We start from the raw sequence: 18,640 nt of genomic DNA on the forward strand, positions 1-18,640 counted from the left end.
TTGCAGACTTAACCACTGGGGACAAAAACAGTACTAGTCTTAACTGTTTTCACAACCTCAGTGTGGGGAAGTATGTCTATCTTCCCTTCAAAAGCTACTTGGAGGACAGGAAGCAATACTGGAGTTCCGCAAGGCAGTGAGAAGACAACTGCAGCTGGAATAGTCACCTACTGCAGTTGCGATGAACCAGGCTGGGAAAAAATCATAGAATCAACCAGGTTGGAAAAGACCTCCAAAATCATCCAGTCCAACCTAGCACCCAGCCTCCCTTCAGGTAGTAGTAGACAGCAAAGAGGTCACACCTGATCTTCTTCTTCTCCAGGCTAAACAACCCCAGCTCCCTCAGCCTCTCTTCATAGGGATTGTGCTCCACATCCCTCACTAGCTTCATCACCCTTCTCTGGACATGTTCCAGTGTGGTGGAGGGGCAGCAGCCGCAAAACTGAGGCTTACCTATGCCTCTACACGCCCAGACATGTTCTTCTGCCAGGACCCACGAGGCAGCAAACAAATTGCATAACACACACACACCCAGCCCATGTACCCCTGGGGTCCGGGCAGGTAATCCCCATTGGGAGGGTCCAGGCATATCTCTACTGCCTATTGGGGCAAGGTTTGGTTTATGGCCAACCTTATTGGTCATTTTAGATGTCCAATGAGCCATGAATCTCAGCCCAGAGTCTATAAAGTGGGGTGCATAGCAGCTCCACGTGTTCATTCGGTCTGTTCAGACGGTCCAGACTGTTTACCAGTTCAGAAGCTTAGAGCATTTAGACTCAGCTCTGATCAACAGCAGCACCTTGCTGCACTGACCCAGCTTGCATTGGCCTAGACAAGGGATCAGGCCTGACTCATCTGCAAGCATTACAGAGGCACAGACCTCATGCATTGATCTCAAGGTGCAGTCAAGCTACCTGCGAGCCCTCTGAGCCAGCAGTGTGCCCAGGTGGCCAAGAGAGCCAATGGCATCCTGGCCTGCATCAGGAACAGTGTGGCCAGTAGGACAAGGGAGGTTATTCTTCCCCTGTACTCAGCACTGGTCAGGCCACACCTTGAGTGCTGTGTCCAGTTCTGGGCTCCTCAATTCAAGAGAGATGTTGAGGTGCTGGAACGTGTCCAGAGAAGGGCAACAAAGCTGGTGAGGGGCCTGGAGCTCAAATCCTATGAGGAGAGGTTGAGGGAGCTGAGGGTGTTTAGCCTGGAGAAGAGGAGGCTCAGGGGTGATCTTATTACTGTCTACAACTACCTGAAGAGGCATTGTAGCCAGGTGGGGGTTGGCCTCTTCTCCCAGGCAACCAGCAATAGAACAAGGGGACACAGTCTCAAGTTGTGCCAGGGTAGGTATAGGCTGGATGTTAGGAAGAAGTTCTTCACAGAGAGAGTGATTTCCCATTGGAATGGGCTGCCCAGGGAGGTGGTGGAGGCACCGTCCCTGGGGGTCTTCAAGAAAAGACTGGATGAGGCACTCAGTGCCATGGTCTAGTTGACTGGCTAGGGCTGGGTGATAGGTTGGACTCGATGATCTTGGAGGTCTCTTCCAACCTGGTTGATTCTATGTTATTCTATGTTATTCTATGTTATTCTGAGAAGCAGAGCACATTCATGCCTGCACCATACATACATGAGGAGCCAAGACCCCCTGCCTAAAGCCTAGAGCTATCTTGATTCTTCTAAGGAGTTAAATCTCCATGCAGCACGGTATAGACCCTGCTTGCCCAGCATAAATACTGCTTGCCAGTTAATCCTGTAACTCTGGAAAGACCCAGAGCCAGCAGACCCCTTTCCACATGGTCTGCAAACCTGCAAACGCAGCCTGCTAGCTGCCCAAATCGTGTCAGAAGCTACACAGACCAATCCTTCTCCTGCATCGGGAAATTCCTGCCAGCTGACCATCCATGGACACACACAGCATCCAGAAGCCACAGCTCCAAGGCAGAGATCACCCCAGGAGAGAAGGTTAGAGAAATACTGTTACCTCAGAGACTGGGAGAACCCTTCTCAATTCCCCTTGCAAGCCGGGACAGACTCCAGCTATACCAAGACCCCAAGTACTGGGCACATGCTGAGACAGATTCCCGGGAGGGTGATTAATGATTAATACTCAAGAGCAGCACACCTAAGTAAGCTTCAATTCCTCTGTAATATCAGTTGTCTCTATCTGAAGAGCACACACAGTTTCAGCCTTTGCTGGGCAAACACTAGAGTGGTTAAGAGGCATTAAGCCTAAGAAACATTTCTCTCTGTCAATAATTGTTAATAATTTGATATTTCCACTCAATAATCAATCCCTGTAAATATATCCCAAGCTATTTTCATAAACTTGCAAACGAACCCTGGATTTCATAGTGGTTGGGGGTGGTGTAAATTTGTAAATATAATTTTTAATAAATAATTTTATAAAAAATCAAAACCACCTCAAATTAATTTCTCACCTCCCCCTAACAGGGGAGGAATAGAGTAAACCCCTCCACGACATCCAGTACCTCAACAAATGGCCATAAAACTGCGGGACATCTCCTGCAGTTTTATGTCCTCCATATGACACACAAGAACCTGAAAAGCTCAGAACTGCCTCTAGGCTCTTCCTTATCCAAGTGAAGCCTCAGGTCCCTTCCTTTCTTGGATCAATTCCACACTGTTATATTGTCTTAAGCTAGAATTGTATTTCAAAGCACATTTTTGCTGTTTTTCTGCATCACACACTGCAAGTACTGGAGTTTTAGTCTCATAAAACTGGGTAGGAAGCAGACTTCAGCTTACAGAGTTCTGTGCACATCTCATGAGAACTATAGGCATTGTTTTACTCACAGCTTCAGTCAGGTCCAGTTGATCTGGAGGCTTCACTAGAGTCTTTCCTGATGGCCCTTCATCCATGCCCTCTCCTGCTTCAGTGGAGACATCTTCATCCTGTCACAGGAATGACAAACCCATAAATGCACCAAGACTGTGACTACTTTGCTCCCTTTCAAAGCAGCAATTTTCCAGTAGAGGAGATAATCCCAAATGCCAGGCCCATATCTGAAGACACTTGCCAGTAAGAGTTCAGTGTGTTGTGGAAGCAGCATGCTGCTGTAGTCAATTTGTGGCCTGTAACAAAACTGGAATAAATTCAGTACAAAAATTTAAGTAAATCAATTCAATTTCAGTGTAAAAGTTGTCAGTTATATTTCTTTTGGCCATGTAACACCCAAATGAACCATTTTCAGGACTACTCAAGGGCACATATAAGAACCTGCAATTACTTCTGAAGTACTTTTCTATAAGCTACACTTAGAAATTATTTCAAGACACAAAGCATCAGGGATGTGGCTTCTAGAGAAATGTTAACTATTTCCTTGCAGAGTCCAGCTAAGTCTGTACTTTACCAACACAGACAGCTGCTCTCTATGGGCTAAAGCCATGATATGGTATCATTAACTGGAAAATTAATTACTGCACAGATGAATTTCAATTAGTTGTCATTACAGATAAACTGCCCGAACATGAAGTTGCTGATTAAAGGGCTTTACTGCTCCAGGCAATTTTTTTCCCTCAGTTTGAAATGTGTAATAGGCTGATCTAAAATAAATCAATTATTCTTTTAAATATAGTTCTCTTAGATCTGCTAAACTTCATAGGCATACAGAACTGCCAGTGAGCTCAGGGTGTAAGTGCAGGCTGGTTGCAGGTATAGGGAATGGACACAGCAAAACTTAGCTATCTGCTAAATGCCACAAAGGTAAAAGCACAATGCTGTGTGGAAATACTGAGCAGCTGAAGGTAACACAGAATTCTGTATATGCCAGGCATCCAAAAAGGTCATAGGCTGCAGCTTATCTTTCTCCCAAGGGAGCTGAAACGAGGCAAGCTGCAAGTCAAACACTCTAGTATTCAAGAAACAGAAGAGCTGCTAACGATTTAACACTCCCCACATGAACACCTGCATGTAGGACATTTATCATATATGATTCAATATCAGTTAGTTTAATGGCTGCTTTCCCTGGAGAATCAGATACAAAATGTTGTGAGCTTAATATTTTTATTTATTAATAAAATGTGAAAGTAAATAGCTTCTCATTTTTAAAGGGTCAAAAGAGGAACATTTAACGAGGCTATGATTTCATAGAATCATAGAATCAACCAGGTTGGAAGAGACCTCCAAGATCATCCAGTCCAACCTAGCACCCAGCCCTAGCCAGTCAACTAGACCATGGCACTAAGTGCCTCAGCCAGTCTTTGCTTGAACACCTCCAGGGACGGTGCCTCCACCACCTCCCTGGGCAGCCCATTCCAATGGGAAATCACTCTCTCCGTGAAGAACTTTCTCCTAACATCTAAGAAAGTAAAAAACTATCACCATGCTTGTTCAAAGGTGTGTAAACCATCTTTCCTCCATCCATGCCAATGGAGATAAAAAAGAGGGAGGTAGATTAAATAAGAGTATTCTAAGTCTTTATTTGCCCAAGACTATAAACATTATCATAAGGCTTACAGTCTAAAAATTAACACTATATTCTCTATTTTGATGTTAATTAAGGGGATACAGGCTGTGTTTTGAATTTTCTAATCTGAGCAGGTAGCTTTCTTACACTCTATGTCAGACTATAATTTTGAATTTACATCCTAGATTTTTTATCTTAATCTTTTCATATTGCATTTTACCTAAATCATGCCTCTGTTTATTATCTAAATTTTTTATTCTAACTTGCCCTTTCTCAGTGGAAATTTAGAGCAACCCCTTACCGCTAGATCAGTTGGAATGCTACCAACTCAACACAACAAGCTTTGCTCATACTGAATTTAATTTGCACCTCATAGGAAGGAAAAAAAATTAAGACTCATGGATTTGTGGATCTTACCCGTTTCTTAGGCACAGATTTAGCAGGCCTTGCTGGTACTGCCTTCCCTCCTGAAGGTCCACTTTGGCCCTGAAGTGAGAACATATCCAACATAAACCTTCAAGGAACCTTGTTTCCTAATTTAGCCAAAGCAGAACAAACGTTTAATGTGTTTAATAATGCCTGCTCCAACATCGTGTTTCAGAAGCTGGATATACCAATATTTTCTCAATACATCACTAGAATAGAATAGAATAGAATAGAATAGAATAGAATAGAATAGAATAGAATAGAATAGAATCAACCAGGTTGGAAGAGACCTCCAAGACCATCCAGTTCAACCTAGCACCCAGCCCTAGCCAGTCAACTGGACCATGGCACTAAGTGCCCCATTCAGTCTTTTCTTGAACACCTCCAGGGACGGTGCCTCCACCACCTCCCTGGGCAGCCCATTCCAATGGCAAATCACTCTCTCTGGGAAGAACTTCCTCCTAATGAATGAAAGCCACTTTCAAATACAAGGCATCAGTTCATCAGCATGAAAAATGCTAGGTTCTATACTTGTTACTGCTCATCTGTGATGCACCTGAATGTCATACACACATGTGGTACTAGTGACTTATGCAAACACTCAGAAAGGTTGGGTTTGCCAGAGAGTAAAAAGCTTTGCATGTCACAATGAGCCTGAAGACAGCAGAACCATACCTACCAATTCACAAGCACTGAAAACTAAGCAAAACACTGATGAGCAGCTGGGAGATGAATCATTGCCAACCTCTCTGAGCACATTACAGTACACAAAATATTTATGACAGGCTTTAAGGAAAACAATTACTTAATTGTTTACAGGATGCTTTGTAAAGTATTTCTATGGTAGGATACCCAGAGGTTAAGGACTAACAGAAGGGCACCAGTGACAGAGCTTTATGAAAACTTTACCAAAAGTGGGAATGAAAACAACGAGGAGATACTGAGGGACAGACTGGACCAAGAATCTGAAAGACAGAGGGAGAAAGTGTTTATATATCACATAAAGGAAACAACATTAGAAACCTTGTCAAGGACAGTTTCAGGATGGATCAAAGAAAACAATACATGGTATCAACAATAAAAGTAGAGTTACTTGGATTAAAGTGTTTCACTGTGACAAGAAGGAAGGGGATACTACAGATTCATAGAATCATAGAATGGCTTAGATTGGAAAGGACTTTAGAGGTCATCTAATCCCCACTCCCCACCATGGACACAGACACCTCTCAACTAGGTAATGTTGTTCAAGGCCTCATCCAACCTGGCCTTGAACATCCCTAGGGAGGAGGCATCCACAACCCCCCTGGGAAGCCTATTCAAGAGTTCCACCACCCTCATAAAGAAAAACTTCTTCTTAAGATCCAGTCTGAACCTACTCTCCCTCAGCTTAAAACCATTCCCTCTTTTCTTATCACTAGATGCCCGTATGAAAAGTCCTTCTCTGGCCTTCATGTAGGATCCCTTGATAGTGGAAGGCAGCTATAAGGTCCCCCTGGAGTCTTCTCCTCTCCATGTTGAAGAACCCCAGCTCCCTCAAGCTGTCCTCATAACACAGGTGCTCCAGCCCTCGGATCATCTTCCTGGCTCTCCTCTGGACTCACTCCAACAGCTCTGTCCTTTTGATAGCGACACCAGAACTGGACTCAGTATTCAAGACAGGGGTCTCACAACAGCAGAGTAAAGGGGAAGAGACACCTCTCTTGACCCACTGGCCACACTCCTCTTGATGCAGTCCAGAATAAAATTTGCCTTCTGAGCTACATGAGCACACTGCCAGCTCATATTGAGCGTCTCATCAATCAATACACCTAGGTCTCTTTCTTCAGAGATACTCTCAACTCAGTCTGCATCCAGCCTGTATTTGTGCCTGGGATTGGCCTGATCTAGATGCAGGACTTTGCACTTTGACTTGTCAAGCCTCATGCAGTTGTCATTGGTCCACTTCTCAACACTGTCAAGATCCTTCTGGATGGCATCCCTTCCCTCAGGTGAGTCCACTGCACTGCACAGTCTGGCAGCCAATGCCACTGCGATGGTTTGAGGCCCAAGTTCCCTTAAGAAAGCCCTCTGGCCAATGAGGCAGCAGTTCTAACCTGGTAGTGCCTTTGACTGACACTGACCCTGTAATAATGCCTTTTCCATTCAGTCACCTGCTTCTCATCCTCCACCAGGTCCTCTTCCTCTTCAGCCATCCATCTGAGGCTCAATGAGGGGATGGAGAAGTTGACTAAAGAGATGGATAGGAGAATAAATAAGCTTAAGAAGCAGGATGGGAATATTGATAATCTTGAGACATTTGTGTCTAAATTAGGAAAGCAAAATGATGCTTTTCCTTTTTCCTTTAAATGGGTTTGTGTCTCAACTATCAGTCAGGAATTTTCACAAGGATGTTTATGGGCAATTTTTAATAATTTAGGAAAGACAGAAAATGGAAATGGCTGAGCCACAAGACAACTTTACCTCTCTTAGAGGTAGAACAAAGAGTCCTAGGAAAAGGCTGAGAGATTTACTCATGAAGGTGGAGTAGGAATTTGGAGACAGTCCCTGGATCTCCTTTGCGGCAGACTCTGGAAACTGCAAGTTACATCCCAGTTGTGGAACCATGCGGCATTAGTCCAATGAGAATGGAACTCAACAAAGCCAAAGTGTCTGCAGACACAGCTTCCATGAGGCAGATCTCATGGAGCAGCACTGTCTTAGCAGTGCAGAGAAAACACATACTGCTGGCCTCTTCCTGCCAGCAGTGGCAGTTTACAGCAGAAGCAGGGTTGTTCCAGCTCAAGGGTAGGGAGCAGGAAGCCCACGTACGACAGTCTGAGGTGAAGCTGGGTGCTGCAAGCAACTGTCTGAAATGGACTTAATGGACTTGCTGGAATTGCACATGCTTTCTGGTTGTTCTGTTTAAGTATTTCCTAGACAATGTGTCCAGTGCCAATATATACTGAGCATGAAGAATCCAGCCACTTACAGTCCCAGATTCCAGAGCAGGCTTTCCCATGAGTGAGTCCACATGTGGGAGTGGGAGGAAAAGGGAGCCTTTTGCCGTTCCCTGTTCAAGCAGGAGAGGTAAGCAGTTTTGCTCATCTTCCCCATTCAAGCTTCCAGAGATGCAGGTAGGGGGCACCCAAAGGGAGCATGGAGCACACCACAACATTAACATAATGCAGATGAAAATAGAGTTCCTGTCGTTCAATGCATATCCTATTGGGAAAAAAATGTATGGGTTTTCTTTTTTCTCCCTTTTTTGGGTAGTTTCTGCTAATGGTCCTGGTCATATCTGCTGGGTAATGCAAAAACCCACCACATATGGTGAAGTCCAGTGTATTCCACAAAGTAATGTAACTGAAAGAGCTCAGAATGTGCATAGGTTGTTTTGGTTTTTTTTCAGACAATTGTAGCACACATGAAACTTCTGAAGACCTCACCCTATATGAGTATGAGCCGTATGAGCCATATGAGCCCTGCAAAGTTCTGTTCTATCTCATTTGATAAGAAGCAGAACTGATTCCTGATCCTGAGTGAAAGATAGTTCCAAAGAATGCCAGGATGAAGAATGATTTACCACTTGGACTTTGCTTCATGTTATCTAGAGACTGCCTCTTGTTTGATGATATGTTTGATGCAGGTATTATGGTATAGAATAAAGGGGTGGAATGTGGTGATTTGGGGTCCAGGTTCCCTTAAGAGAGTCACAGAGCTCTCCAGGAGAACCAGAGATGTTCAGGAGGTGGACCCTAGAAATCACAATTTTGTTATGCAATCTCATAATTCTGCTATCACTTTAAAAGTGGGTAGCAAACCTGAATCTTTCTCTTTTCTCTCCCTTGCTTTGACTCTCCAGAGGGAGCCCTTTTCTGGCAAAACAATGAGGGAGTAATCTGCCTGCAACCTTCAAGGCCACAATGAATTTGTTGCTGCACATTCAAGGCCTGTTTGGGCCTAAGAGAAGACAGTGGAGGTGGGGAGAAAATGAGAACTGGGATTTTGTGGTTTAGCTTGGTTGGGAAGAAAGTTTTGGGGGAGTTCTCATGTATCCTGTATCTGTATTAGGTATTATGGATTCATGTATTCTGTATTTTCTTGTACACCTTTAAATACAGTTTTCTGTATTCCTCTCCAATTCAGTTAGAGCAATTTTATTTTACTTCTTTCAGGAGTAAAATAAGTTATTTCTGTCTGCTCTTAAAACTACGTCGGCCAAGGTCCATGTCACTGACAAAGACATAAAACAGCACCAGACCCTACACAGATCCCTGAGAAACTCCACTTGTTACTGGTCTCCAGCTAGACATTGAGCCACTGATTATAACCCTTCAAGTCTGTTCACCTAGCCAGTTCCTTATCCATTGGGTGGTCCATCCACCAAGTCCATGTCTCTCTATCTTAGAGACAAGGATGTTGTGCATGACAGTGTCAAAAGAATTGTTCGTTGTTTTCTTTACAAGAACATTACTGTTCCTTTCAACTCAGATCAAAGGTTTGCCTAGAAAAGTATCTCTGTGTTATGGAGGGTTGCAAAGCCTCTTGCAAAGCTTTCGTGGCTCAAAGGCCAGCCATCGAAAAGTCAAAACATTGCTTCTATCTGCTTGTATGACGGCAGCTGCTGTCCCAGCAGCCGTACAGCCTCTGGGAAGATCTCTCCCCCAGAGGGGCAGAAACTGTAAACATAGGCTATTGTTATGGAAAATGAAGGGGCATTGTAGCCAGGTGGGGGGTGGCCTCTTCTCCCAGGCAACCAGCAACAGAACAAGGGGGGACAGTCTCAAGTTGTGCCAGGGTAGGTATAGGCTGGATATTAGGAGGAAGTTCTTCACAGAGAGAGTGATTTCCCATTGGAATGGGCTGCCCAGGGAGGTGGTGGAGGCACCATCCCTGGAGGTCTTCAAGAAAAGACTGGATGAGGTACTTAGTGCCATGGTCTAGTTGATTGGATAGGGCTGGGTGATAGGTTGGACTGGATGATCTTGGAGGTCTCTTCCAACCTGGTTGTTTCTATGAAACAGGAATAAGGCCTTGGTTCTCATACATTGTGACCACTCGATGGACACCTGTTGGGGGCTGACCCCTGGGGTGGTTCCACAGGTTGTTTTGGTAAAAATTATCCAATGTATGAATTGATTATAACTTTAAACCAATCAGTATTGTATACTTGTATTAGCATCAGTCTGGTAAGAAACACCTCTTCTGGACACTATAAAAATGCTGCATTTGCCTTAATTGGGCACCCTTGCACCCCTTTTTGCTTGTTACTGTATAGGGTTAACACTCCAGGGGGGCGTAACCCTGAACCTGACCCTAGGGGTCTTGGCCCCTCCCCAGGGGTGGGCCACACTCCAGGTGATGGTTAGCCCACTCCCCCCACTTCCTGTGGTATAAAAGAGACAGGAGCTTCCTGTCTCTTTCTCTTTTCTTCGCTCCCTCTCGACACACACACACACACACTGCATACCAGCACACCACGTGGCAGCCACGAGGCAGAGGCACCATCACATTACTCGGGTTGTATCCATCCCTTTTTGTATTTTGCTGTTTTCCCTTCCTTATCCTTTGTAAACTTCCCTACCTCAAATACCTTTTCTAAGTTATTGTTAAACTTTTCCTTTTTAACTTCCAAATCAAGTGAGATTGATTTATTTGGGTGTGCTTACCTCTCTCTCTCTCTCCCTATCTTTGGGAAAAGGAGGGGGAAGAGGGAAGGGCACTCTATAAATTCTATAAATTGTCATTGGGTCTATTAAATTTATTAGAGTCTCTGGGAACCTGCATTTGAACCCAAGACAGTTACCCAGAACTGCTCGCTCTCTTCTGGCTGATACCCTCGCACACGCTCACACACATGCATCGGCACAGACCAGCATTCGCTCATCGTTTGCAGCAACAAAAATTACAACCAGCTCGAGACGGCACCGTTCCAGGCAGCGTCCCAATCCCCGCAAGTTTCGGAAGCCAGCGTCCAGCCTGGCCCGCACCCGCGGAGGCTCAGACAACGCACCTCAATTCATAATACTCTAAGACTTCTCTGAACTGCATTTGGACAGTGAGTAACTGACAAACTTAATCTAAAGACTGAATAATCTTTCAAGCTTCCAGTGAACTCTCTCAAAAATCGCAGACTCTCTTCATTTTAGCCATTCTGTATTTCAATTCGCAACCGCGGAACAAGAACTTATGTGGGATGGTTACAAATAAGTTTGGGGAAGGTGATTCTTAGTGTTCCTAAGTATTGTTAGTAACAAATCATTTTAAACTTTTTAATAAAATTCGGCCTCTCATTTAATTCCCTGGAAAACCCAAACAAACTTTTCCTCTCCGCAACACTCTGTCCAATAGTATTTAGAAGATACCTACAGAACTTTATCTCGGATGCCCTCTCAGGTGCCCTATTTATTTTGCATCAGTGAACCTTTTTCTGCACAAATGTGTTCAGTCATTTTGGAATCCGTGCACATTTTTATCATGCACAATTTCCATAGCAAGGGCTCTCATGACACAACTACAGGCTAGCACAAAGAACTGGTGATTGATATTTAAATCTGCCACTTGCTGCTTTCATCTAGTTTTCCCAGTTCTTGTGATAGAAAATCCCAACTTTATCACATTATCTGTTGTTCATTCCCTTCTTCCATACCTCTTAGAGGAAGACCTTTAGGAACATAAGTGTCTACTAGATTCCTCTCATGATTCCCCTTCATTATGAAAATTAAACATCACTCTACCATCTGCTTCCTACATATTATACAATTAAGCAGCCATAATGACTTTGACCTTGCGTCCCCAAGCCTTGTTTCTAAATCAGTATCACAGAATACTTCGGGTTAGAAGGGACCTTAAAGATCATCTTGTTCTAATCCCCCTGAACTGGAAGGGAAACCTTTCACTAAGCCAGGTTGCTCAAAGCCCCATCCAGCCCGGCCTTGTACTCTTCCACAGAGGGGAGCATCTGCAACTCCTCGAGGCCATCTGTTGCAGTGTCTTATCACCCTCACACTGAAAAGCATCGTCCCAATACCTAAACTGAATCTACACACTCGCAGCTTAAAGCCATTACATCTTGTCATAGAATCACAGAGTGGTTTAGGTTGGAAGGGACCTCAAAGAGACACTCCTCCCACCTGTCATGTAGGGCCTGTAGGCCCGAACAGAGGCTTCTTTATGCCTCTACATGCCTGGACATGTTTTTCTGCCAGGACCCCTGGTTGTGAACAAGTTGTGTAACACACACACAACTCATGTCTCCCTGGGGCAAGCCCATGTGATCCCCATATTTTGGAGAGTCCAGGCAAGAGCCTCCTGCCTATTAAGGTAAGGTTTGGCTAACTGCCAACCTGATTGGTCACTCTGGTGGCCAAAGGGCACATTAATCTCAGCCCACAGTCCATAAAGAGGGGTGAACAGGTACACCACATGTTAATTCAGATCTGTTCAGTTCAGCTCAGCTCAGCTCTCTGACCCACCTGCAAGGATCACCTATAGCTCTGACCTTTACCTGAAGCACTCAGCTGCTCATACTCACATGCGTGGATGCCATTGCACAGCTCCGATGCTCTCTGAGGCACAGACCTCATGCTTCGATTCAATCGCAGCTAACCTGACTGCGTACCTTAGATGCAGAGCTCATTCAAGCCTGCACACACATACATATATAAGGAGCCGACAGCCTCCTAAACCAGCATCAGCTGTGCATATCTGCAAGCTGATCTTGTTTTATCTACGGAGCTCAGTCTCCCAGCAGCCTAGCACACTTTGCATGCCTGCTGCTTAAAGCCTGGAGAGAACCAGGAAGCAGGCTTCTGGATTGTCTGCACCCACACACCCACGGCCTGAATCCATGAAGAGAACCATGAGGGAGCCAGGACAGATATTCTTCTCCTGTTCCTGTAATCCTGCCAAGCTGATAATCCCTGGACGCAGCACCCAGAAGAAGACAGCAGCATTGAGGCAGAGATCGTCCACGCCAGGATAACAAAGGTTAGAGAAACCTGTTTACTCCAGAGACTGGGAAGATTTATCATTTCCCCTCAAGCTGGGACAGGCTGTGACACAACCCCGGAGGGTGATTAATAATTAATAATAGATTTATAAATAAAGCTTTAATACCTCTGTAATATAAGTTGCCTCTGCCATAGAGCAGAAAGAGTTTCAGCCCCTCTGCTGGGCTAATAGCATAAGCTCCCAGGAGGCAGTAAGCCAAAGGGGAAATTCCTCTCTCTGTTTATAGTTTGAATGTTTTGCTAGTTATTAACCAAATCCCTGTGTATATCCTATCCTAAATTGTTTTCATAACTTTGCACAGGACTAAGTTTTAATACACAGTGGTTGGGGGTGGCGAGAGTTCATAAATATTAATTTTAATAAATTATATTTTTATGTAACATTTATATTGCCTCAAATTAATTTCTCACCTCTGCCAAATAGGCGTAGGTACAGAAATCCCCCTCCGCAACACCGCCATAGGCAGGGACACCTCCCCTTAGAACAGGTCACTCAAGGCCTATCACTAAGGCCCCATTATTTCTTAATATTTGGCAATAAGAACTCAGAAAAGAAAAAAAATTCAGAGGAGAAGAAACTGTAGCAGAGATGTAAGGCTGTGACCTCCAGTGTTGTTTCTCATTGTACAAGCTCAACCACATAAACTGCTGTTACTTACAAGGTGGCAGAGGTCATTTCTATTCCTGAAGATAAATACTAAGAGACAAAAAATGAGCACATTGATAAATTTCCATGTTTAGACTGTGCCTCACTTTGAAACACAAATTGCTATGACTCAGGTGGAGAAAATAAAGTTGTGGCATTTCCTTTATGATCCCACCGTGGGTTAGTAGCAGAGCAGAATGCCAAAAAGCCCTGGCCTCACACCCACTACCAATACTACTGGATTATTCAGCTGATCTGCCTCTCTCATCTGATTGCTTGGCAACGAGCAACAGAGCATCCTATCCTACAAGGATCATTCTACGTGTGAATGACCCAGGATGTGGCACAGAGGAGTACAGGCAGGGGATGATTACAGACGGTAAACAAGCTTCACATGGGAGATCCCACAACTGTAAGTATCTCACCATTGTCTCATCAAAGAAATGCAGATTTTTCAGGCTGGGGAACTGGAAAAAGCCAGGTCTAGGAGTAAGAAAACAAAGAAATAGTATGTATCACATTTAAAAAGTAAAATCAAGTATAATGTAGAACAGTAGATCAAAGAAAGAGAAATGTATGGAAGTGTGTTAGCTGACATATTAAAAAAAAAATCCAAGTGAGTCCTAGAGTGAAGAAGAAACCATTGACATGGATAATTTGTCCCTCTCAGTGACACTGAGACACTGACAAGTTGCCACAAGATCCACACCAACCCACCAATGACAGCAAAATGAAACTATCAGCCTTAGAAACCAGGGGACCATAAGGGTGAGCACAATAGCAAAAGGAAAGTAGAAGCTGAGAAGATTGCATGTGATAGTTTTAATTGTGTACATATTATTTTCTGTAGTAATTATATCTGAACTGATGATGAACGTTTAAGATTTCAGTCACACTAACATAGAGTTTTTAGTTTTATATATGTGAGTTGTGCTGCTCCTTTTCCTATGAACAGGATTTTTGAGTGAAAAAAAGTTGACAGACTATTTTGTAAAAGGATCATACTCTGAAAGTCTTAACTTTGATTCTGCATGTTTTTATGCTCTATCCTGTGGCAGCTGTCAGTACCACATCCAGTTGTATACAACTGAGAGAAGGTGTTCAAGGGAGGATCTCTTTGCATCAGTTAGTGGGATTTACTGCCCTTCTGTGTTTGCCTTATTCCTACTTTACTTCCAGATGTTCACTCTGGCAGCTTGCTTCAGTGCTCCCTGGGAAATTAAAGAACTGTATTTCCATACAGCTGGGAGAAAAATCTTGATTGGCAGAACAGCTATTAAATTGCATTTATTATCTGTTGTATTTTGAACTAAATAAACTCCAACTGCCTTCTCCAACCTGAACAGTTACACCTGCTGTCTACAACTACCTGAAAGGGCATTGTGGCCAGGTGGGGGGTGGCCTCTTCTGCCAGGTAACCAGCAATAGAACAAGGGGACACAGTCTCAAGTTGTGCCAGGGTAGGTATAGACTGGATATTAGGAAGAAGTTCTTCACAGAGAGAGTGATTTCCCATTGGAATGGGCTGCCCAGGGAGGTGGTGGAGGCACCGTCCCTGGGGGTCTTCAAGAAAAGCCTGGATGAGGCACTTAGTGTCATGGTCTAGTTGACTGTCTAGGGCAGGGTGCTAGGTTGGACTGGCTGATCTTGGAGGTCTCTTCCAACCTGGTTGATTCTATGATTCTATGATTCTATGATTCTATGACCTTACAGCTGCTTGGCTGTCACACCTATCCTTGGCTAAGCACAACATAGTATGAACACAGTTAGTCCACTCCAGAGGTGTACTAAAGCTGAAGAGGAAAGATGGGAGCCAGCATGCACTGGCTGATGTCTTGAGCTTTCTTACGCATTTGATACACAAAGACAGGAAAGATATCTGGAGCAAGTGAATGCAAGTTTGTCTGGCAGGTGGTAGCAGAGTCTAGGAAGGTGTTGGTCTTTAGGTCTTTCAAGAGTCCTTCAGCAAAACTCTCATCTCCTGCCTAGGCAAGCCACCCCTCACGGCTGAGACTTTCAACAATAGAAGCTGAATATCTTTTTTTTTTTTTTTATATCCTGGCCAGTGAAGGTAAAGACTAGAATCATAGAATCAACCAAGTTGGAAGAGACCTCAAAAAAAGATCATCCAGTCCAACCTAGCACCCAGCCCTAGCCACTCAACTAGACCATGGCACTAAGTGCCTCATCCAGGCTTTTCCTGAAGACCTCCAGGCCCATTCCAATGCCAATCACTCTCTCTGGCAACAACTTCCTCCTAACATCCAGCCTATACTTCCCCAGCACAACTTCAGACTGTGTCCCCTTGTTCTATTGCTGGTTTCCTGGCAGAAGAGTCCACCCCCCCACTTGGCTACAACTTCCCTTCAGGTAGTTGTAGACAGCAATGAGGTCCCCCCTGAGCCTCCTCTTCTCTAGGCGACTACAGCTCTATTTGACTCAATACTCTACAGTGTCGGGGTCCGGAGGCTGGCGAGACGCGGATCGGGGCACTGACGAGTCGACTCTATAGCTTCTGTGCATCAGTGCATTTTATTAAGGCAATACAGTGGCTTATATGCTGCTTGGAAGAGGCGTGCACAACTAACTTAGTTTGAGATTGGTACAAGTGGAAGGTACAGATTGGCTCAAAGTTATGTGTAAGGCACAGATAGGTTATTCCTTATCAAAACAGCCCGTGGTTCCACCTCAGGGGGCTGACAGGGTCAGCCCCCTGAGGCTGTGTCTGCCCCAGGGGCCGGCAGATTCCATCCCCTATCAAGTGTGTGTGGGTTGCTCAGCTTACAGCCTAGCTTCCTTGTGCCCTGCTAAACTCCAAGGACATCTCCCATCACAAGGTCTCATGTTTACAGCTCATGCCCCAATGCGGGAGAAATTCTCCCACACTACAGAATTCACTATAAAAAGCAGAAGGTGGCCTTCAGGATGCAAGTGTCATTCCCGTGGGGATGAGTACTGCAGCCTACGCTGCAGAAGGATCCCAAAGCATCTAAAACTGCTGGAATCCACCTGGAAGGTGACATTAACACAAAGAAATGATAAACTAATATTTCAGCAATATTGTCAGTACACAAGACTCATCAAAACCAGTAAGTCTGTTTAAAACAATGACAAGAGCAAGGTGGGGACCAAATATGGGTCAGTCAAAAATACAAAATATTTTACACTGTCTCCTACTTCAGGCAACAGAACAAAGTTTAGTGCTGCGCCACCTCCTGAAAAAAGGTAGTCCTGACACTCCTTTGCACTGGTATGTCTGCATGTTATCCTTTTGCTATTTCTTCTGTAAGCTCCTGCTCCCTGTAAATCTCCAAAGCCAGCATACTGTCTCTCCTGTTCCTACTTTTCCTTAAAACTCCTCTCTGTCACATTAGCTCTTAGGAGTTCTCACTATCTCACAGGTGTTCTGTCACCAGAGCTCTGACTTACGGCCATTGAATCATAGAATCATAGAATCAACCAGGTTGGAAGAGACCTCCAAGATCAGCCAGTCCAACCTAGCACCCAGCCCTAGCCAGTCAACTAGAACATGGCACTAAGTGCCTCATCCAGACTTTTCCTGAACACTTCCAGGGACGATGACTCCACCACCTCCCTGGGCAGCCCATTCCAATGCCAATCACTTTCTCTGACAACAACTTCCTCCTAACATCCACCCTGTACCTTCCCACTGTCACAACTTGAGACTGTGTCCCCTTGTCTGTTGCTGGTTGCCTGGGAGAAGAGCCCAACCCCCACCTGGCTACAATGCCCCTTCAGGTAGTTGTAGACAGCAATGAGGTCACCCCTGAGCCTCCTCTTCTCCAGGCTAAACAACCCCAGCTCCCTCAACCTCTCCTCAGAGGGTTTCTGTTCCAGGCCCCTCACCAGCTTCGTTGCCCTTCTCTGGACACATTCCAGCACCTCAACATCTCTCTTGAATTGAGAGGCCCAGAACTGGACACAGCACTCAAGGTGTGACCTGACCAGTGCTGAGGACAGGGGAAGAATAACCTCTCTTGTCCTACTGGCCACACTGTTCCTGATGCAGGCCAGGATGCCATTGGCTCTCTTGGCCACCTGGGCACACTGCTGGCTCATCTTCAGCTTACTATCTATCAGTACCCCCAGGTCCCTTTCCTCCTGGCTGCTTTCCTCAATCTTCCTTTTACAGTATCAGTGTGTTAGCCATTAAATATAATTTAAGATTTAATCCTTTTGCTCTCATAGCTTTTTTTTGATCCACATCACACATTGTTTGTACAGCAGGGAAGAGGTCACAAATGCATTCACAAAACAAATGTAAAATAATCTGTGAATCAACATAATAATTTTATATTCATCAGCAAGATGTTCATGACAACAATTGGGCTTCATATGAATCTCTTAAATCCAAACACATATTTGCTGTTACATGGTTACCCACAAGGAAAAGAAACAAAAAAAAACAACCAAAAAAACCCACCAAAAAAACCCAAAAACAAACCACAAAAAAAAAACCACCAAAGGAAAAACAAACAAACACCCTCCCCCCCCCCCAAAAAAAAAAACAAACCAAAAAACACACCAAAATCCCATAAACAATAAACCTGCACCAAAACAACACAAAATATTAAGACTCATCTCAAAGAGAAACACTCAGAACTTAGAAAATGACAGGATTAATGTTGCTGGGGCAACCTTCAATTCATTCTGTTGGGCACGGGCATTATGGTACACAGCTTAATTCCATAATCATACACGTTGAGTTTTTTATGTTTTCTGCCTCACTTAAGCTCTCCCAGGCTTGCTTGGACAGAGTTAAGGCAGGAAACAGCCTTCATAGCCTAAGTCAGACACCCAGCAAACAACATTTCAACCCAAACAGTTACATATTAGCAATTCTACATAAACTGTCTTGCTACAAAAAACATCAACAATCTGCCTAAATCTTCCTAATAAATGGTGCTATTTCCTAACCAATGTTCCTAACTCTAATAATAATTGACAATAGGAGTGTGAATAATTATGAGGAATTTGTATTAGGAGAAAAAGAGAGAGAGAGAGAATGTGTTGCTAGGGAGCTAAGGAACAAGTAGGAGGCATTAAAGACTTAAAAGGAGTTTCACACCTCCAGGTCACCTTCATAACTCTGACCACGCTGGGAGGTACTCCATTGCTGCAGTGAATAAAGCATT

The 18,640-nt window shown here is 44.3% G+C and overlaps 1 protein-coding gene across 2 annotated transcripts in view; it reads right to left on the reverse strand.

Annotated features, from left to right (window-relative positions):
* The window catches only part of DNAI1 (dynein axonemal intermediate chain 1), a 248,859-nt gene that overhangs the window by 217,172 nt on the left and 13,047 nt on the right, over positions 1–18,640 (reverse strand). For both annotated transcript variants that reach the window (XM_064140660.1, XM_064140659.1), the window contains exons 2-3: positions 4,839–4,907; positions 2,809–2,907 (exon numbers count right to left, since the gene is read on the reverse strand). In XM_064140660.1, the coding sequence (XP_063996730.1) occupies positions 2,809–2,907; positions 4,839–4,907 (168 nt within the window). The remainder of the gene's footprint in view (positions 1–2,808; positions 2,908–4,838; positions 4,908–18,640) is intronic.

Source organism: Pogoniulus pusillus, chromosome Z, assembly GCF_015220805.1.
Source record: "Pogoniulus pusillus isolate bPogPus1 chromosome Z, bPogPus1.pri, whole genome shotgun sequence".
NCBI classification, from domain to species: domain Eukaryota; kingdom Metazoa; phylum Chordata; class Aves; order Piciformes; family Lybiidae; genus Pogoniulus; species Pogoniulus pusillus.